A 19,937-nucleotide genomic window follows, 5' to 3' on the forward strand; every position below is an offset into this window, starting at 1 on the left:
TTTAATCTTATGATCCATATCAAAGTTACATGTATTTTATACAATTGAATGTCTTTTACAAAACCTTTCTGGGGGACACCCCTTGTACCCTGGGAGAGACCCCCTGTACCCCCTAGCAGAAGGGGGGCTCCACCCTCCTACCCCACCTACCTCCCCGCAAATCACAATGCTCGTCGCTTTGCGCCTAGTAAGAGTCCTTCGGCAGGACTAGTCGAATCTTGGAAGGACTAGTACATTTTTTCTTTTACTAGTCCTGTGGACTAGTGAACTAAAATGGTTAGTGTCTAACCCTGGTTATGTACAAGGGTCATAAAGTAGACATCCAATTTAGGCAATAAGAAGATAGCAGCATGGTATACCTGAGGGTGATTCAAAAGTGATGCAAAATGGTTGAATCACAATAAAACAACACTACGATGATTGTAAGAATGCTGACGTGTTATACAAACATCACTACATAGTCACATTTGTAACATTCTTATTCTTAAATGACTGCTGTTATCCATTTAGAGTTACTTAAAAATAATTCAAGAATAACTACCAGTACGTGTTCCTTGGTTAGGTTACGCGTTAATCGGCCAACACGAAGCTTTGCAGATCTCGGTGGTGAGGGAGTTCGTCTTCTAACTGGTTCCTCTTTTGCTGGCTTCTCTACTAGATGCAAGGAAGGTTTTTCTGTTAGTCTGTAAATTCCACACACGTAATCAACTGCCATTTTTAATTTTCAACAACACACTGCTTCCCACCAAAGACTCATCTTCTCTTAACCTATCACTTCTTTCCTTGCTATCACACCTCCCATCCTACAACCCTCTGACACCCCCTCGCCTTCCCTCTCACACCTCCTCTTGTCCCCATCTCACGCACCTCCCCATCTGCTATCTCTTCTCCCATTCTTATCACTCGTCTCAATCAATCACTCCTCACATCCTGTTGCACCTCCCCATTGGTCACCCTCCTTCCCTTCCCTCTCCCCATCGTCAGTGGCCACTGGGGTAAAGGTACTGTAACGACCCCTACCTTTCAGCGGACTGCGGCGTGCGGGCCGCTCCCTGCGGCGGTTCTCGCGTCCACGTGAGGGCGAGCGTGAGCTGTGGCTGCTGGAGCTGCTGGAGCGTGAGCTTCCCGAGCTGCTGCTACCGGACGATGAGCTACTGCTCGAGTCAGTACTGCAAACAGATGATGCACAGCAGTGGTCAAAATTAATTTTTGAACAAGGGAGTCCAACGGACTCCCTGCCCTCAAAAAGAGGGAGTCTGCAGTCTGAAGTTCAAAACTAAAGATATTAACAATAACGCGTGTGCTTATTTTGAAGATTCATGCGGTTGCACATCAGTTAAATTGTCTTTGGACATTTGCTGAAAAAATACGGCAAATCCGCGAGGCCGTGCTCTGGAACAAACTAGTTAGTATAGCAGAATTTTCAGGGAGTCACACGAACTCCTGCATATGTCAAATCAGGGAGTCCGACAGAAAATCAGGGAGTATTTGACTCCGGACTCGCGTTTTTTTCGCACCCTGCACAGTTATGATAGCTACTCCAACGACAGGGGCAAGACCAAGGTTCATACACCTATGGCTAAACACGTCTCAGCTTTTCTGGGACGTAAAAGGTCCATTTGCTATGACCGCGAGATTTCAGAGGAATATGATCGCCGTGACTGACTTGCATCGTCGAATCAATGATTCGTGAACTACCTCTGCCCAGTGAAAATCTTCCACTCCGCCTCAAGCCGAGCAACATCAAGGTTGGTCATTGCCAAAGTGTGTCAAGTCCTCTCTGATATTTTAACGTTCGTATTACTGGAGATGGGCCCACCATTCTAGTATACGTGGTAATCTATAAAGCATTGTGGGATTCATAATTGGCAATGTTAAGAACCAGAGTTTATACCATGAGAAAATTTACTCCCCTGGCTGGGGTTTTAACTCACGGCTCTCGCAGTGAAAGGCGTACATTGTAACCACTGGACCACCACAGCCATTATGTAAAATAAATCGACTTGTACTATTCCATGTTAGACGAACTAAAATCACCAGTGAAGCAATCACGTATTCTAAATGCAAAATTACCTGGACGATGAGCGAGAGTGACTCTTTGATTTGGAGCCTGAGCTGTTACTAGAGGAACGACTACTCCGCCCTCTCTTCGTCCTCTTCTCTTTGGGTTTGCTTGAACTCTTGGCACCTTTATCCTTGCTGTCCTTTTTGCCCTTCTCCTCACCTTCACTTCTTGCCATGGCAGCACGATTTCTCAAGTTAATGCTGAAATGCGCAAAGTCGCTTGTAAGTGATTATGCACATCACATACAATCATCATGCAGTCATGCGAAATTGAACAAAAATTATAATGTAAAAAGCAATTTAAATATAGCACATGTAAATTACACTAATGTTGACCTACAATTAACACAAAGTTACACAACACATGCAATTTAAACTTTTATTGTATGCTGAAAAATTCAGTACTACTGGATTCAGGAATAAATATATAGGTTATCCAGGAAAGGTTAAGTTTGGAATTTGAATCAGTTAGTAGATTGCTGAGTAATGATAAACTATTTCTTTAATTGGAAAAGACAGAAATAATTCTGTTGGTTCCAAGAAAAATGTAGTCAAATCAGAAACTTACAAGGTCACATGCAAATATTGCATTGAAATAAAAATCTTGCACAAATATTTTGGAACAGACTTAGAATTAAGTATGGGTGAGGAGATTTTACAAATAGTAGTTCAATATCTCTTTGACTATCTTTTTAGTGTTTGGCACAGTTGACTCTCAGAGAACACAAGATATCATATTATTATTAGTTAAAAGTGTGTCAAAATAAAGGCATTATGTGTGTTCTACATTTGGGGCTTAGGGACCACATAGGTGCTGGGGAGTTGATGTATTACATGTATATTAGGCTCAAGCTGAGTACAGAGTAATCCAACCAAAGATAAAAGTAGGGTTATAAAATTCTTCATTATCTTAGCTTCGAGTACACGGCGGATAGATTCACAACAACTTATGAAATCCATAGTTTCAAAACTAGGGTTGGTGAAACACCAAATCTTCAAACCGAGAATCGGGAATAGATAGGAAACATTCATCTGTACTTCAATTGAAGCTTAGAAGTTAGAACTCCTTACTACTACACATTAGAAAGTACAAAGTTCATCTAATCGAAGCAGGTTGAAACGATAGAAGACAATGAATTTTTATATTACTATTTACTAGTGCACTTGATTGCATCTAACAATGTTGGCTCTATGTGGGTTGTTAACAATTTATGTAATGTACATGTTCAAGGTAACATATATACATGTACACATGCTTGTACTACAATGTAAATCAGTGTGCCAAAAATAATATTTGTGTTTCAATCTTTAGTAATTATCTAGCTGCATGCGCTTGCTACGTATTCGTAATATATGCCTGATAATTATCTGAACAAAAAGCAATCAATCAATCAATGAAATATATTTTAATAACAATCTATATGATCTTTTAAAAATGCACATGAACTGACATTTTAAGATACAAGCAATGTACGAAACTGAGCTCATACTGGTAGTGTGTGGAATGAAGTGCAAGACCTCATCAAAAACTGTGATGCTCTGAGGAATGGGTTATTAATACAATGCTAACTAGTGTTGTACTGCAAATTAGTGCTATTTGTACTACGTAGGTTGTCGGCCTTATGTGACAATGTATGGTTACGGTATTTTGTATTGCCTATATACATAACATAGTATTGAGAGCTACATTTTCATAATAACAACCGTTTTTGTTGAGTTATCTCAGTGAGAATTTATTTTTATTTTTATTTATTTAGGCAATTATCCATCATATAATATAAAATTCTGAATTCATAAAATTGGATAACTACCAAGGATATATACACAAAAAGCATGACTAGCACACTTATTTACATTGTGGTCCTTGTTTTGCTATGCCTTGAATCTAACAATTACACTACTATCAGCACTAACTATTGAAATATACATATTTGTAGTTTTAACCGATCATACAATGGTACATTCTCATAAGACGATACAAACTTTTCTTATGCCTAATTTCAACCGAATTCTTTCAGCGAAAATCATACTCCTCTTCCTCTAATGTTTCTACCTTTTCCATCAGACATTTCTTAACACTATACAGGGTTCAACATTAACTTTTTATTTCACTAGATCATCGGGATAGTAACTGAGGAAAACCACTAGCCCTGACCTAACTTTCACTAGCCCAGACCCAGACCATTGTTATGAAAAACTTTATTTAGATAACAGTGTGTCATCGTATGAATTCATAGATGCTGTTTCCCACGCTTTAAATCGCGCGTGGGCCAAGTTCCGTGCAGCATTCGTATTCTACCACGGGCATACACGAGCACGGTTTATCGATTGTCTACTGCGGCTGGCAGCAAGCCACGTTATTGTTTTTGCCGAAGGGTAGACTGGTATCCGGCCTCACTCTCTGCTAGACAATGTACACGCTCTGCGACAAACAGTGCGGCCGCGAACCAGTCTAGCCAGAGGTGACCTTTCAGTGCAATATATATGACCAATTCTAACACGACCAGTCGAGCTACTAGCACTCTGGTTGTATGCGACCGAACCAAGCATTTATCCGACTAGGTCGGTCGGACGTGGGTTAGTGTCGAACCTTGCTATACTTAAAACTAGAATAAACAGAATTTGTCCTAACTTGCTGTGGTAGATAGTTCCAAGCTTCAATTGCAGTATAAGTAAAACTAGAGTTCTTCCCACTGCTTCCCACCCTCGGTTTAAAAATAGACATATCACCTTCCCTTGTATTGAAACTATGGACTTCTGACGTTAACATGAAACCTTCTGTAATATACTGTGGGCTGAGATTATGTAATATTTTAAAAACCCTATTGACCTTCAGTTGCATTACCCTGAACTCTACAGGTACCCAATTTACAGCCTTGAACTCTCTAGCACCTATGTGTGCTCTAGTACCTAGGTTGAGAACACATCTAATGGCTTTATTTTGACACACTTGCAGCTTAGTCCTTGTGCGCTTTGTGAGACTGCTGTACCATATATACTGCTTGCATAGTCAAAATGACATTGAATTAGGGCAGAAACTAGTAATCTTTTACATGCTGTGTTTAAATACTTAGCTTTTCTGGAAAGAAATTTCAATCTATTGTTAACCTTTTTTACAACCTTAATTCCCGTTACCTCACCACTCATGGAGTCTTCGAAGTCTATTCCTAGATACTTAACTGTATTTTTATGTGCAATTGCCACCCCATTACATATGATGTACATCTTTGGATTATCCCTGAGTTTGTGTTTAGTTCCAAAAATAATACTTTCTGTTTTTCCAAGATGCAAGGATAAATTGTTATCATTGAGCCATTTATTAATGGAATGCAATTCTCTACTTAATTCTTTCTGTATAGCCTGTACCTCTGTCCCTGAAACTACAAAGGCCGAATCATCAGCATATAATAAAAGCTTGACGTTAACTGCCTTTGCCATGTCATTAACATAAATCAGAAATAACAGAGGACCCAAAATCGAGCCTTATGGTACTCCACATGCAATAGCCTTATTAGAAAAGGTACCTCCTACATTAGCCACAAGTTCCCTTCTCGCTTAACACTACGTTGGTTGTTAGTTAAGCTGAGAGGGTCTATGTCCCCCGGGGTACGGCCGGAACGTACCCTGGGTACGGTCCGGTATACCAGTATCGCCTACGGCTACTCCCTAACCCTAACCCTAATCCTAACCCTAACCATATCAAATAGTGATCAGGGTACGTTCCGGCAGTACCCTGGGGGACATAGACTCTATGAGCGTTAGTCAACGCGTTCCTACAACGTGTAACAGTCAGAGAGCCTGGTCACAAGCACTTGGAACGACTCAATAAAAAAAAATAATGGTAAATAAACACGAAATGTACCAGTCTTAATGTTTCTCTACTCTATTTCGCCTATAATCACCTGTAAATGCCGGTCAAATGCTCATCTGCAACACACAAGTACACCGAACGCCCGCCCACGAATAAGAGAGCAGGTAGGAAAGCGGGATCGCGAAATTTGCTCAACGCTCGCTTCATTTCTCACGATCACAGCACAAATACACATCCAACCGCTTCCATCTTGGTATCTATGTGTACATAAATGTTGATTTGTTCAAATTATAACGCTCCCTTTTGTCCTTACCTACTCCCGCCAGAGATATCTCGTGAAATCCTGCAGGAAATGTTCTCTCCGTGAAAATGTAAAGAGGACGAGATGACTGTTTATACACGAGTAATGGGGCGCATTGCATGCCGGGATGAGCTGCTGCCGGCCTCCGAGCTCCGTTTCGAGGACGCCAAGCCAAGCACAATGCGCGCGGGCATGACGTCCCGCACACACGACTACAGCGATCGATCAAAAGTAGCGCCGTTAGGGGTTTTCAGATCATGTCGTCCTCTTTACATTTTCACGGAGAGAACATTTCCTGCAGGATTTCACGAGATATCTCTGGCAGAAGTAGGTAAGGACAAAGGGCAGAGTTATAATTCGAACAAGTGAACATTTATGTACACATAGATACCAAGATGGAAGCGGTTGGATGTGTATTTGTGCTGTGATCGTGAGAAATGAAGCGAGCGTTGAGCGAATTTCGCGATCGCGCTTTCCTACCTCAACCTGCTCTCTTATTCATGTTGTTTGTGCACGCAGCACAGCGCGGGCGGGCGTTCGGTGTACTTGTGTGTTGCAGATGAGCATTTGACCGGCATTTACAGGCGATTATAGGCGAAATAGAGTAGAGAAACATTAAGACTTTGGTACATTGCGTGTTTATTTACCTTCTTTTTTTTTGGAGACGTTCCAAGTGCCTGTGAACCTGGTCGGTTTACTCCTACATCAGTTATTTGGCTTCTACCAGAAAGATAAGCACCGACCCATTTCCCAGTCCTAATACTAATAGTAATATCCATTCCGATAGTTTTTAGCTACTGCTAGTACTAGTACTAGTAGTAGTAGTAGGCCTAGTAGTACTACTTTTAGTAGGTCGGGAACGTATACGGAAATAAACGAGGACTGGTGAAATGGTGCAATTGGCATATGCTTCGCCAGTGGCAGTATTACTACTACTCAGTACTACTCTATAGTACGCCATATATCTTGACTATACACTATTACTTACCCGCATATATTGATGCTGACTTGCTTTAAACAAATATTGACTAAATTGTGCCTGGACTGTAGGTTATAAGTCTTATAAATTGCTCGTTGCCAAGCTAGGTAACAAACAACATTAATAAACTAGGAATCCTACCAACTTTTGTGTTAACCGCTCACTTGTTATTGTCACAACGATTGAGCATGTGATTCGTCGTAAAAAAAAAAAAAGTATGAAATGTAAAACACTTTTACAAAAAAATAAATCTCAACGATATCAGGAATAAGGCTTGTATATTAACTATGTAGAAATATTTACGAAGTTTTTATAGCCGCTATAGATCTTGTAATAATCGTTTTATAGTGTTTTGTATCACTGTCACTGACAGCATATGCTGACAGTGACTATCCTATCACTAGTCACGCCTGGTATCTGCCACAAGTCTAACAACATGAATCCTCTTATTTATGTAGCAGCTGCTGTTGTAGTACTTATTGTAATTATTATAGTTTCAAGGATAATATCAAGATCATCAAATAGTATGTAGATAAATATCATTATACTTTTAACGCGTACATGCTACGTAAAATATATTGGTTACAACTTTGTCACCTGTGTGTATCCGAGGTCTAGCTCTAGACTCTAGTACAGCCACAGGCCTGAGTCACTGAGTTATTGCGTGTGTAACTAACGCTGCCAGGGTCTATGTCACAGGGACTTGGGACTGAGTCAGTAAAAACTGAAAATAATATGAACGAACATTCACAAACACTACCGGTACGTACCGTACCTCTCAATTACAGTTCTATATTGTTGTGTCACTGTATATCTACTTTCCTTCATAAAAACTAACGCCGAACGCTTCCGGAGTCCCGCACTCGCCGCTGCGAGTGTGCTGTTTCGCCATGATAATAATATATAAAGTTTATATATTATTATCATGACGACGTGCAGCACACTCGCAGCGGCGAGTGCGGGAGCGTTCGGCGTTAGTTTTTTTGAAGGAAAGTTGATATACAGTGACACAACAGTGGAACTGTAATTGAGACGTACCGGTTACAGTAGCTAAGTATCTGTGAATGTGCATTCATATTATTTTCAGTTTTTATTGACTGTTCTAAGTGCCTGTGGTCTATGTCTCCCTGGGTACTGCCGGAACGTACCCTGGGTACGGTCCGGTATACCGGAACGTACCCTGGTACTATCTGATATGCCGGACCGTACCTCGCCTACTCCACTAACGAGTCTAGGGAGTCGCCTACGCCTACTACCTAACCTTAACCCTAACCCTAACCCTAACCATATCAGATAGTTACCAGGGTACGTTCCGGTATACCGGACCGTACCCAGGGTATATTCCGGAGGTACCCAAGGAGACATAGACCTTATCTGCGTAACTAATGCACAAAAGGTCGTTTTCGTATAATGGTGTATAATATCAAGAGCAGATAAAGAAGGAGAGCGTACAAGGGTAAAATGCTGAAACCATGCTGCAGTATTAGTCGAATTAATAAACTTTTCCCGTTTTATTTTGACGATCCTTTGCAGTATTATTGATTAGCTGTCTTACCTTGTTCATATCAAACAAACCGCATGTCCCTACGATGCCCCTACGCTGAGATAATGAGCGGTGGAAATCTGGTATTTTCGCCGAAACCCGACTCGAGATCAGTGTGAACTGCGTCCCTCTCCCGAAGTGTTATAACTTCGGGAAACCTCGCGTGTCCCGAATGACGTCTGTTATTGATTGCCATAGTGATGACCCCCACCTGTGCCCACCTCACGCCCACCTCACGCTGGATGTATAGTAAACTCTGGTAGTATTACGTGAGTCAGCGCCACTATGGCGCTACACAGCGGCGACCGGAAGCAACACACTGGAAACACTTCGAGAGACAGTCGCAGTTCACACTGATCTCGAGTCTGGTTTCGGCGAAAATACCAGATTTTCACCGCTCATTATCTCAGCGTAGGGGCATCGTAGGGACATGCGGTTTGTTTGATATGAACAAGGTAAGACAGCTAATCAATAATACTGCAAAGGATCGTCAAAATAAAATGGGAAAAGTTTATTAATTCGACTAATACTGCAGCATGGTTTCAGCATTTTACCCTTGTACGCTCTCCTTCTTTATCTGCTCTTGATAATATGTACCCGAGGTAACTATTTGATATGGTTAGGGTTAGGGTTAGGGAGTAGGCGTAGTTGACATACTCGCCGACACCTCGGGTACTACATATACGACAACGATCCCTTCAGCGTAACTAACCGTGTCGTGGTAACGAACGGCTGGCTGCCGCTGCACACTGACACATAAATATATAGTCTATATATATATATTTATGTGTCAGTGTGCAGCGGCAGCCATGGCGGCAGCCAGCCTTTGTTGCAGATGAGCATTTGGACGGCATTTACAGGAAATTGTCGGCCATAATAGGTGAAAGAGAATATAGAAACATTAAGACTTTGGTAGTAAATAAATTTCGAATTTATTTAGCATTATATTTTATTGAAACACTCCAAGTGCCTGTGGGTTGGTGCCCCAGTGAAATTCACTGCTATTTTGAAGCACTGTGAGTCGTTTAGTCCTGTAGTGGGAACAAAGAACTACATGGGTAGAGCTAAGGAGGACCTTCCTTGACTAGAGTACTGAGGATACATCATACACATAATACAACATTATGCATGATATTGTTTTAATGACAGTGATACAGCGGTATATGCATGTTGACTTTTTATAAGGTATGATTCTATGAATAACTTCTACATTGTCTTCGGTCTTGTCACTATAGAAGAGGCAGCTGTGCCACGACAGCGAGTCCTACCTGCACAAAGAAATGAAGCCGTTCCTCCAGCTGCTCGTCGTAGACGTAATGTGAGAGGTCGCCTGCACGATGGCCGACAGGAAGATGGTAAACTATGTAAAACTGAAGATCCTATTTAATTACATTAGGTTTACATTGCCTTGCCATCTACACTGCTGTGCGTTTGAGTGAGCGAGGTAATGCAAATTCCCCCTTTCACCATCGTATGATTGAAAATTGTGAACATAACAATTTAACAACCATTCCTTATTGTACATTATTATCGTGACCTGCTGTAGAGCCCCCATCCTAGTTGGTCAGGTGAGACACATTTGTTGTAGACACGGTACACGTTCACTTGTTTTGCAGCATCGGATGAAGACGGATTCGATTTAGACGGTGCTGAGCAGGAGGATGACGACTATCTCGCATACGCCGGCGCCACCGATGGCAAGATCGGTGCAAAGAAGCGTGCGAAGCTGGAAGCCAAGGCCGACCGGGCGAAGCAGAGAGAGGTGCGAGTTATCTTCCCTGTATTAGTCTGCCTCGCGGGGATGCATCTGTCACAGCAATGATTCAGTTTGTCCCGAGGTCGGCTTATACAATTGACAGGCAAATGCCTCACATGCATTCCGGCATGTATCTCGTGTAAAACACTAAGTCACATATACTTGCGCTTCAAATCCAGCTGAAATTTAGTGATTACGCAATATGGCACAGTATTCTAAGCGGGCAGTGATTCGGTGATATGATTTGACCAACTGCATATGATAATATTATTTTAAGTTTTTTTTAACCGTTTTTGTTGGATTCTACGTCTGTTCAGGTCATCATGCTAGCCTAGCACACACCCTTCATATAATCATTGTTGAACTATAAACAAAATTTCTGATAAACACTGGAGACTCATCAAGATATGCTTTCAAAACTGACTTAATGGCAATATTTTGGGGGTATTTAGAGGTTTAGAACCACAGCTTCAAAGTATTAGCTGCAGTACAGGCCTCAGCAAATTTGTTATTCTGGTATCAGATTGTAAGTAGTTGTTTGTGATTACTTGGCAGGCCGAGCTAGAGGACAGGGAGGAAAAGAAACGCCAGCAAGAGGTACAGGAGGAAAAGCGCAAGCGTGGGGAAGCAAGAAGGAAGCTGGAGGAAGAAGAAGCAGTAAGTGGGTCGGCTCATTACCCGTGATCGTTTGTTATCTGTTACTACTCCAGATCCCAAGCACTCACATGGCTAACACTAGCCCTGGTCTACACACTGACATTGTCATCTGTTACTATGCAAGCAAAACATCCAGTATTTAAATATATGTTAAGTTAGACATGTGCTGAGGCTTATATACCTGTCTTTAATGCCACTGAATTTCATATGCCAGAATTGCCCGTACATGCATTCATATGGAAACATCATAAAACATTTAATTGGACATTACACTGTCTTAATTTACACTCTGTTGTTGTTAGAATGTCCATACTGATAATATGAGCAAAAATGTAGACAGGGTCTAAAGTTGTCTTCCAGCATGTTCAGGGAGGGGGTCCTTTTTCTGACCATGAGTTTCCTTATCCCTGTTAAACAGGAGGAGCAGGCGCGCATCGAGAGGGAGGAGCAGGAGAAGAAAGAGCACGAGGATTACCTCGCTATGAAGGAGTGCTTCACGGTGGACACGGAAGGCTTTGACGAGCAAGCGCCTGATCTAGAGTCTCAGTCATTGCTCGAGGAGTTTGTAAACTACATTCGAAGGATGAAGGTTAGTACCGCTGTATCAGAGTCCATCACAGCCCAGCCCTGAGTCACCCAGCCTAACCCAGCCTAGGTTGTGTTACAATCTCCACCCTAAACACACCTACTTGTGATAATGGAGATGATAATACGTGAGTGCACATATAGGCTATACGCCTGACACGGGTGGCCTGGGCTAGTATAGGGTATGGTTCCTTAAGTTCTTCTTGAAATTCGAGTTGAAGCTTCAAAAGTATTTGATACTCGCCCACTGTAGTAGTAAAACCATCCAGACACGATAGAAAAGAGAGACCACTGGATTCACCTTCTCATCTCTATCCAGCTGCAGTATCTATTATCAGAAATCCTATCTTCCTATCTTCTTAATCTTCATTCAGTAATTGATGAAGATATTACAGCATACGTTTTCATGTTCACCCCAACAAGGACGTGCAAGGCTCCTGATGTGTATAAGGATCGACAGATTCCCTGTCTTGCCTATATGTGACTAATATGGATGTCATATTTTACGTCTACATTACAGGTGGTTCAGTTAGAGGACTTGGCTGCTGAATTCAGACTGAAGTCACAGGAAGCCATCGATCGTGTGCAGGCGCTGCTGGACAGTGGCGACCTCACAGGGGTTATTGACGATCGCGGCAAGTTCATCTACATCTCTGAGGAGGAACTTCAAGCAGTTGCCAAATTCATCCACCAGAGGGGGCGAGTGTCGATTGCGGAGTTGGCCAAATCCAGCAATAAGTTGATTAATTTGGTTCCCGAGATAGATTCCATGCAAGCTAGTTCGTAACAAATTTACAGGGTATGCAGATCACATAGACTTGGGTCAGGTGAAGATTTAATTGACAGGTATTTTTTCTATTATTCATGGTTTTGTGTAATCTGGTTTAATGTATTCTCCCATGTATGTCCACAGGTCCCTATTATCCAACACGAACCCCCAATGCGAGCACCGAAGGTGTGAGAAGGTAGGACGCACAATTTCACGACTTTATCAAATCGGACCTTTTTTAGAAAAAAATGTAAATGTTTTAATTAAAATACATGGGCATACACGTTCTTAGTTTGTATTGTTGTCTCCGGCGTCTTTGGTTGAACTGTCAATCATGTTCTACAGCGTATATAGCATATATTCCATATTTGTGAGAAATTAACAGTTACCACACGTAAAAAAAATGGCTGCCTTTAATTTTATTCAATCAGGTGGCGGCATTACATTCAGCTCGAAATCGTCGCGAAATATGTCATCACTATGACTGCCATTGAACGTGTGGGAAATGTTAATTTTTTACTGGCAACGGATTTTACTCTCCTAACGCTGTCAAATATCATCGACAGTGAAAACATATACAGGGGAGGTTAGTACAACAAAGTAGTAATACGGGTATGTGCATATTTTTATTGAGAATCAAAAACTTTCATTGATATCGGACATTCGTGAAATTGTGCGTCCTACCTTCTCACACCTTCGGTGCTCGCATTGGGGGTTCGTGTTGGATAATAGGGACCTGTGTATATGTCTACCTACTGCAAACAGAGACTACACTTAAATTACCGGTACAACTAAACCGACCAGGCTCTCCGACTGTTACACGGCGTAGTACACCTCTCGCAAATGTAGTGTTAAGCGAGAAGGGAACTTGTGGCTACGGTACAACATGTCAGATACTACAGAAATGTCAATTACACATTGTGTAAAATTATACTCATTTGAATTATTGTTATTTGTATATACCCATTTGTTATGTCAACATTGGTGCAAAATAAATATTATTCTAATACATGAAATTACTAGGATTCCTCATCAATCAAAGTATTATATATATTATAGGCATTATTACTAGTAGTAGTATTAGCTCTTGATATTATTATGCTTTATCTTTTTACTAGTTGATATTATCTACTAGTTGATATTATCTTCCTACAAGTAGGCCTACGTTACACTCCTTTGCTAATATTCCCTTCATGACACTCTTTCTCTCTTACTATTGATATTGAAATTTCCTCTTCCTTATATTTGCCTATTTGACCCCAAGCACTGTGTCAATTTGCTAGTCATGGTTCTTTTCCAACTCGGATTCTACTACATGTGTACATGTGCATGCAAAGCTGTGGCAGAGTGCCCTGTAATATAAAGATGCATGTCTATTATGTGTATCGTTGTGTCTTTTTGTAACGTATTCTTAAAGTGATAAACTCACTTATTAATCATATGAATATAACATGGTAAAATAGTAAAAACGGAATAGTCTGCATTGTGAATGTATGGAGTCCCAGACAGTATAAATGCTCAACTATAACAAACAAATGAATTTTAGATATATTTTGAAATTTAATGAGCCACCAATTAATATTTCACAATCTACAATTTGCTATAATTTCAGATATAGCGAGGTAACATCCCTGGGAATAAACGATCCTATGTTCAATCTACTGTCTTGTTACTGTCATACAAAAGTATGACAACTATTCGATATTTATCTGCTCCTACCACCAGAGTTTGATGGACTTTATGTAAACATAAGTAGGACTTGTAAACATTATCACATTGTAGCTCTACCAACACGTGAAACTCCTACAACTTGGTGCAAGTGTATTACTTATAACTGGTTATCTGTGCTCTTGGTATTACAAATTGTCATTCAACATACATTTAAATCCGAATCATAAATATGTATATAGTACATTTAGTTAATTTTTACGTAGTACGTTGTAAGCCTACACCTACCCTCACAACACTCACTATATATTGTTTTACCAAATATATAGCGATGGAAACAACACGAAAACAAACAAGTGCTAGTTAAGAAACGACCACTAAATAATAACGTAAAAGGTTCATCATTCCATGCATGGAAAACCCCCAAAAAAACAATGTGCGGCCGCAGTGTACACGAAGTAATGCCGAGAGGGTCTATGTCCCCCAGGGTACTGCCGGAACGTACCCTGGTACCAGAGCATATAAATCAACGTGATTTATATGCTCTGCTGGTACTATCTAATATGCTGGACCGTACCTCGCCTCCTCCACTAACGAGTCTAGTGAGTCGCCTACGCCTACTCCCTAACCCTAACCATATTAGATAGTTACCAGGGTACGTTCCGGTATACCGGACCGTACCCAGGGTACGTTCCGGCAGTACCCTGGGGGACAGAGACCCTATGAGCCATAGTAATTCGTTAGGAATTCCGACCGCTCTGTTGTCTTTACAAGAGCAACTTACAACACGCACACGGTCAGCCTCTCTCAAGTAAAAACCTTCCAAAAATCTATGCTAGCTGCAAACAACTATAAGCCTGCCATAACATCAACATCTATGGAAATAATGCTCTGATACTGTATGAATTTATATATATGATTAATATAATATTACCATCGAGTTGACATTGAAAATTCGTAAACGATGGAAATATTTCTGCTGATGTTCAACTTTTTAATATTAATTATTGCATAATAAACCTGGGGCAAATAAAATGCTATACACTGACACTCATGATACTACTTTTCTTGATAATAAATTTCTATATCAGTATAATCATAAAAACCCTACAATACACATTCACAAGATCAAAATAAATTTTGTGACAAAAAACCCGACCAATATCCGCACTGATATGCTAATCCACACTTTTGATCAATATTTCCACCAATATACAGATCAATGTCTCTTCCAAAAGAAACCAGCCAATAAAAGAACCCCACTCTGCAGTAAAGTGACAGCTGTTAACCTCTAATCATTTTTCAGCAGAATGCTGATGAATTCATTGGACAACAATCAGAAATGTAGTTAAAGTTGCATACTGCATCTGTTTTTGCATCTGTCCCATAACTAGACTGGATGATACAAAGGACAGAGACTATAGCAGCCTTAATCTCCCTACATGGGAAAAATCTCACATTTACACTGCCATGTTCCAACATCCAACGTTTGCGATTTCGGCAATTTGAACATAAAGCCATGAAATGGTGATATCACTGCGCCGACGACATTGTCTGTGACATGTGCAAAGGTGTCACCATGAGGTCAAAGGTCACACCCTTCAGATTGGCTCCTCGCAGATTTGCTTCTTGTAGGTCACAGCCAGATAGATCACAGTTCTGAAATGTAGAATATAGTACACATGCAAAAACGTGCACTTGCAAAATTTGCACATGCATACGTGCACTTTTATTTGCTCTAGTTACACCTGTATTTCAAATTTTACCAACAAAAAGCAAAGGCTGTAACACATAGATCATAAATTACTTCACACATTTATTACATCTGAATTGAACAAAGGTGAATACAAGGGAGGTGGAGTAACCTACGTTTCCAAAGCCAACCTCCCTTTGCCAAACCCACTACCCCAACCATTTAGATGTGTACTGCCACGAACCAACACTAGACATGCTTCTCCGTAACAACAACTACCTCTAGGTCAGCTCCCGCAAGCACAGCTCCCCGCAGGTCACAGTTCTGCAGGTTGGCATTGCGTAGGTTGGCTACTCGTAGGTTCACTCCTACCATCTGACTTCCATCCATCTGCACTCCTTTCATGTTTGCACCTGTGAAGACCATCAGCACAGCTTCAGTTGGTGAGCACGTTCTACATTTGAACGTAATAACTCTGTTTATAAATGCGTTGCATCCTGAAGTCTACGAATCCCGAGGAATTTTCCTCTCACTTATACAGTCTATTCTTCCATATAGAGGCCTTACCTTCCATGTTGGCTCGACTTCCCGCAGGATCTTCAAAGTTACAGCCTTTCAGTGATGCTCCCTCTAGATTTGCACAGAGCATCTTTACGCCAAGAAGATTTGCACCCTGAAACAGCAAACCATTTCTAGTCACATTCAGATGCATACCAACAGCAGAACCCCAAACAGAGTGATAGCAAACCTATATTTGACGAGGTATAGCACAACACACATTTGCTAAAAACCTTTGTTTTCCTTACTCCCTTATCCTCTCCATACATGTCCAAAATGATGGAAGACAGAATATTACCAAAAAATTATTCAGCATCCAAGGGCCCATTGGTAGAAACTAAATTAGTCTAATATTACGTTTTTCTTGTAGGCCGTTTTTTGAAACATGGTAATGTTAAGTTTTTTATACGCAGTGTATAGAGGTCAAGTCAATGCAAAAAACTTAATATTGACTATTATTACATATTAAGGCTAATTTTGTTTCCGAAAACAGGCTTTTGATATTAACTAATGCCAAATTCAACCCTTTCTGCCTTACTCTAACCCCTACGTTGACATAGCCCATCAACACACTATTTGATGCTCTGATGTGCCCATGATTGCCAGACACTTTGCTTGCTAGCTCAGCAGCATCAACATTGCTATCGCAACTCACGTCAAGTTTCGCAGCCTTGAGATCGGCACGTTCCAGAAGGCAGCACGAGAGGTTTGCCTGAGCCAGGTTGGCTCCCTGCAGCACTGAGTATTTGAAGTTGATAAATCGTAGATCAAGCTTTGATAAATCGACCCCTGATAAATTGATGCCCTGCAAATTTGTAATAGTAATAAGTACATATACAATTATATATAAAATTATATCAAGAGCATATTAAGTTATCATACTTAATATGCTCTTGATTATATATAAATATATACATATATACACATTTTTATTTTTATTTATACACATATACCATTTTACCTTTATTAAATGAGATCTGATAATACGTTGAATTTATACCTATTTATACGTATACTCATGTTACGTGTATTTCTATCTGTAAATAAGTGTGTAGCCACCTGAAACCTGAGCTCGGTGTGGGCGGTCGTTGTGATGAGAGCCTCTATGACATCGCGCCGGCTCAGTGGAGCCTGGTCCCGGTCCCTGCGACTCTCCTATAACCACGACAAGGGTGAGAATAATTGCTTAACTGCTCATGGTCATGGGAGTACTCACGCCACATTCAGCAAGATGAGGTGCACAGGTGTAGCTACCTGCACACCTCACGGTGCACATCTCACCATGCTTATTTCACGTATCTTGATTATCTTGGCTTATGCACTACATGTATAAGGAGTTATTTTTGCTTGCCTCAGTGTTTCACACCCAGACTCTATATTATAATAGAGATGAGATCAATCGCAATAGAAATGAGAATGCGGTTCGTTATTCTGTGGTTATCGCAGGGCAGTGCAGTGAACATAGTAGATTGACTAATGGGACTTGCATCTCACCTCCACCAACGATTCCAGCTGCTCAGCTAAGGATTGTAAGCCAAAGAATCTGGCTTCTTCCAGAACACCTGCATGTAAACAAGACCTTGACCATGAAGAACTAAGAGCTTAGACTCCGAGTCAATTTCTATGTAAGTAATTCTTATAGTAGTGATATGTGACATGGTGCAGATATAATGCTTACAACCAAAAACCAGGTCACAACACCATATTTTAAATGGGTTACTAAGGGTTTCTGAAAATTTTCCAACATTTGTGCTAACAACCTAAATTTCTCATGGCTTGAATTCATCGAGCTAGCCACACAATCAGAATTTTACTGGCAACTACGAAAATAACACTTGAGCTAGGTGACAACTTCCAACACTCTTTTTAAATATACTGAACAGAAACTTATTGTCCATTAAATATCGTAGCAGTATGAAGCATTAAGACTGTGTCCCTCACCTACAGGATTCACGCCTGCATCCAATACAATCTGCCCGTGTCGCAAATAATTAAGGATCGGCTCAAAGTGCCTGGGGCTGCGGTCAATCAGGTAAGCGCCAGAAGGGTCGACGCTGTTTCCCCATGTGGTGGCACTCTGATTGGTTGCGAACATGCGAGCGAGCATGGAGCTTGGATCGCTCCTTGTTAACGTGCTTCTGCAAGATAAAAATAGAAGCAAGTGCATTTAAAAGGCTTACATGTTGTATTACAGGTTGGGATTTATTTTAACTTCACTTACTCAATTTCAACTATTTTATCTACCACTGATTTATCCAAAAAAAATTAATTACTTATTTAGCACAGATGTTATTCACAATAAACACTGACTATAGAGAAAGGTCTAAATGACCTTTATAATTTTTTAGATGCAACATTGTCTTGAACATTAACATACACCTACAATTCCATTTAGACTAGAACTGACTGTACAGTCAGGTTCAGTGTTGTCTATACCTCGTTGTGGTAAAGCACTGGCCACCGATGTTTAGTGTTATCCAGTCTGCTGAGCTGGTGGGTCTGAATTTTAGCCGTCCCTTTGCCGGGATACCAGAACATGTTTCGTCTCTTTTACCTTACAAACACATAAAAACATCAGAAACAGGCACAATATTCCTCTGATATATTTCAGAATAGTTCTGAAAGGTAACTAACAGGATCCCGATTACATACACAACAGCGACAATGAGTGAGAATAGTGAACAACAGCCACAAAAGTTCTGTAAAACTTACCACAATCCATAAAGTAGATCTGAAACAGCTATACAATCTATGAAATATCCAGACTATTTTTATACTCGTTATACACAATGAGTACAAAAGTATGCAACACACGTGATGCATTACCATACTATACTCACCAAAGAAAGACTCGCCTTCTGATACAAATATTACCTCATCATCCCTGTAATCATAAAGGCAAACATTATATTGTTATTTTTATACAAACTATATAGCAACTGATAGCTACTATACTTGCACACTTTGATCTTAAATAGTAATACTTTATATAATAGATCAACACAGTCATGCCTAGTAGTTGCTAATTCATTATTCCCATATGTAATAGATCAAACAAGAAAATGACTAGATTCAATATACCTTGTCAATACAAGTTCAATGCCTTGGTAAAGTGTCATTAATGTGTCACAAGTTATTATATTAGTAGCACTGTCACAATGGTGATACCAATGCGCACTGCCTGCCGTAAGTTTTTTTTAGAAAGCTTTACTGAGATCTACTGCTCAAATCCACAGGATGAATAGGATAGACAGACATATATACAGATAGTAACTGGCTTGTTGGGAGGATACTCACTGCCGTTCATCAAACTCACCTGAGCACATCCAAATCCTCAATCAGTCCACCACCAGTGGTATACAACTTGCAAGCTGTTATGCCCAATTTTTCGCTGGCTGTTTCGAAAAGTCTTTCAATGCTGGACGGCACACACACAACCTGATTGTGCAAAAAATATTGCTGGTATCACAGACTAGATAAGCATTTCTGACATATTTCCTATTACAGACTAACTGACACTAGCTAACACAGACATATGCAGTTATGCACACAC

The 19,937-nt window shown here is 40.5% G+C and overlaps 3 protein-coding genes across 4 annotated transcripts in view; 1 reads left to right on the plus strand and 2 right to left on the minus strand.

Moving 5' to 3' along the window:
* Positions 1-7,332, minus strand: part of LOC106804853 (RNA-binding protein with serine-rich domain 1-like) — an 11,383-nt gene extending 4,051 nt beyond the window's left edge. Inside the window, exons 1-4 of one of the 2 annotated variants that reach the window (XM_014806222.1) lie at positions 7,165-7,332; positions 2,074-2,265; positions 1,021-1,169; positions 542-651 (exon numbers count right to left, since the gene is read on the minus strand). In XM_014806222.1, the coding sequence (XP_014661708.1) occupies positions 542-651; positions 1,021-1,169; positions 2,074-2,240 (426 nt within the window). In that variant the 5' untranslated portion in view covers positions 2,241-2,265; positions 7,165-7,332. Of the gene's footprint in view, positions 1-541; positions 655-1,020; positions 1,170-2,073; positions 2,266-7,164 lie in introns of both variants that reach the window. The other variant, XM_014806215.1, reaches the window with a different exon arrangement.
* An 86-nt stretch (positions 7,333-7,418) lies between these two features.
* Positions 7,419-13,481, plus strand: LOC106804844 (DDRGK domain-containing protein 1-like). The gene is made up of 6 exons (XM_014806203.1): positions 7,419-7,679; positions 9,934-10,053; positions 10,315-10,460; positions 11,010-11,111; positions 11,530-11,700; positions 12,217-13,481. Exons 1-6 carry the CDS (start codon positions 7,532-7,534, stop codon positions 12,481-12,483), a joined length of 954 nt encoding a protein of 317 aa, XP_014661689.1. The 5' UTR covers positions 7,419-7,531; the 3' UTR covers positions 12,484-13,481.
* A 2,185-nt stretch (positions 13,482-15,666) lies between these two features.
* LOC106821658 (BTB/POZ domain-containing protein KCTD9-like) lies at positions 15,667-19,106 on the minus strand. Its single transcript, XM_014826553.1, has 9 exons — positions 19,097-19,106; positions 18,821-18,938; positions 18,326-18,522; positions 17,879-17,946; positions 17,444-17,539; positions 17,040-17,189; positions 16,394-16,499; positions 16,106-16,239; positions 15,667-15,792 (listed from the first exon to the last, which is right to left on the minus strand). Exons 1-9 carry the CDS (start codon positions 19,104-19,106, stop codon positions 15,667-15,669), a joined length of 1,005 nt encoding a protein of 334 aa, XP_014682039.1.
* Positions 19,107-19,937: the final 831 nt, after the last annotated feature.

Source organism: Priapulus caudatus, unplaced genomic scaffold (genome assembly GCF_000485595.1).
Source record: "Priapulus caudatus unplaced genomic scaffold, Priapulus_caudatus-5.0.1 Scaffold5, whole genome shotgun sequence".
Lineage (NCBI taxonomy): Eukaryota > Metazoa > Priapulida > Priapulimorpha > Priapulimorphida > Priapulidae > Priapulus > Priapulus caudatus.

Excerpts from the sequence above, each read along its gene's own strand:
- LOC106804844 (XM_014806203.1), top strand. The coding sequence starts at position 7,532 with ATGCTGACAGTGACTATCCTATCACTAGTCACGCCTGGTATCTGCCAC. Across the intron at positions 10,054-10,314 it reads CGATGGCCGACAGGAAGATG|CATCGGATGAAGACGGATTC; the intron begins GTAAACTATGTA and ends CTTGTTTTGCAG. Across the intron at positions 10,461-11,009 it reads ACCGGGCGAAGCAGAGAGAG|GCCGAGCTAGAGGACAGGGA; the intron begins GTGCGAGTTATC and ends ATTACTTGGCAG.
- LOC106821658 (XM_014826553.1), bottom strand. Across the intron at positions 18,523-18,820 it reads CAGTGCTTTACCACAACGAG|AAGCACGTTAACAAGGAGCG; the intron begins GTATAGACAACA and ends TTTATCTTGCAG. Across the intron at positions 16,240-16,393 it reads AAGTCGAGCCAACATGGAAG|GTGCAAACATGAAAGGAGTG; the intron begins GTAAGGCCTCTA and ends TGGTCTTCACAG.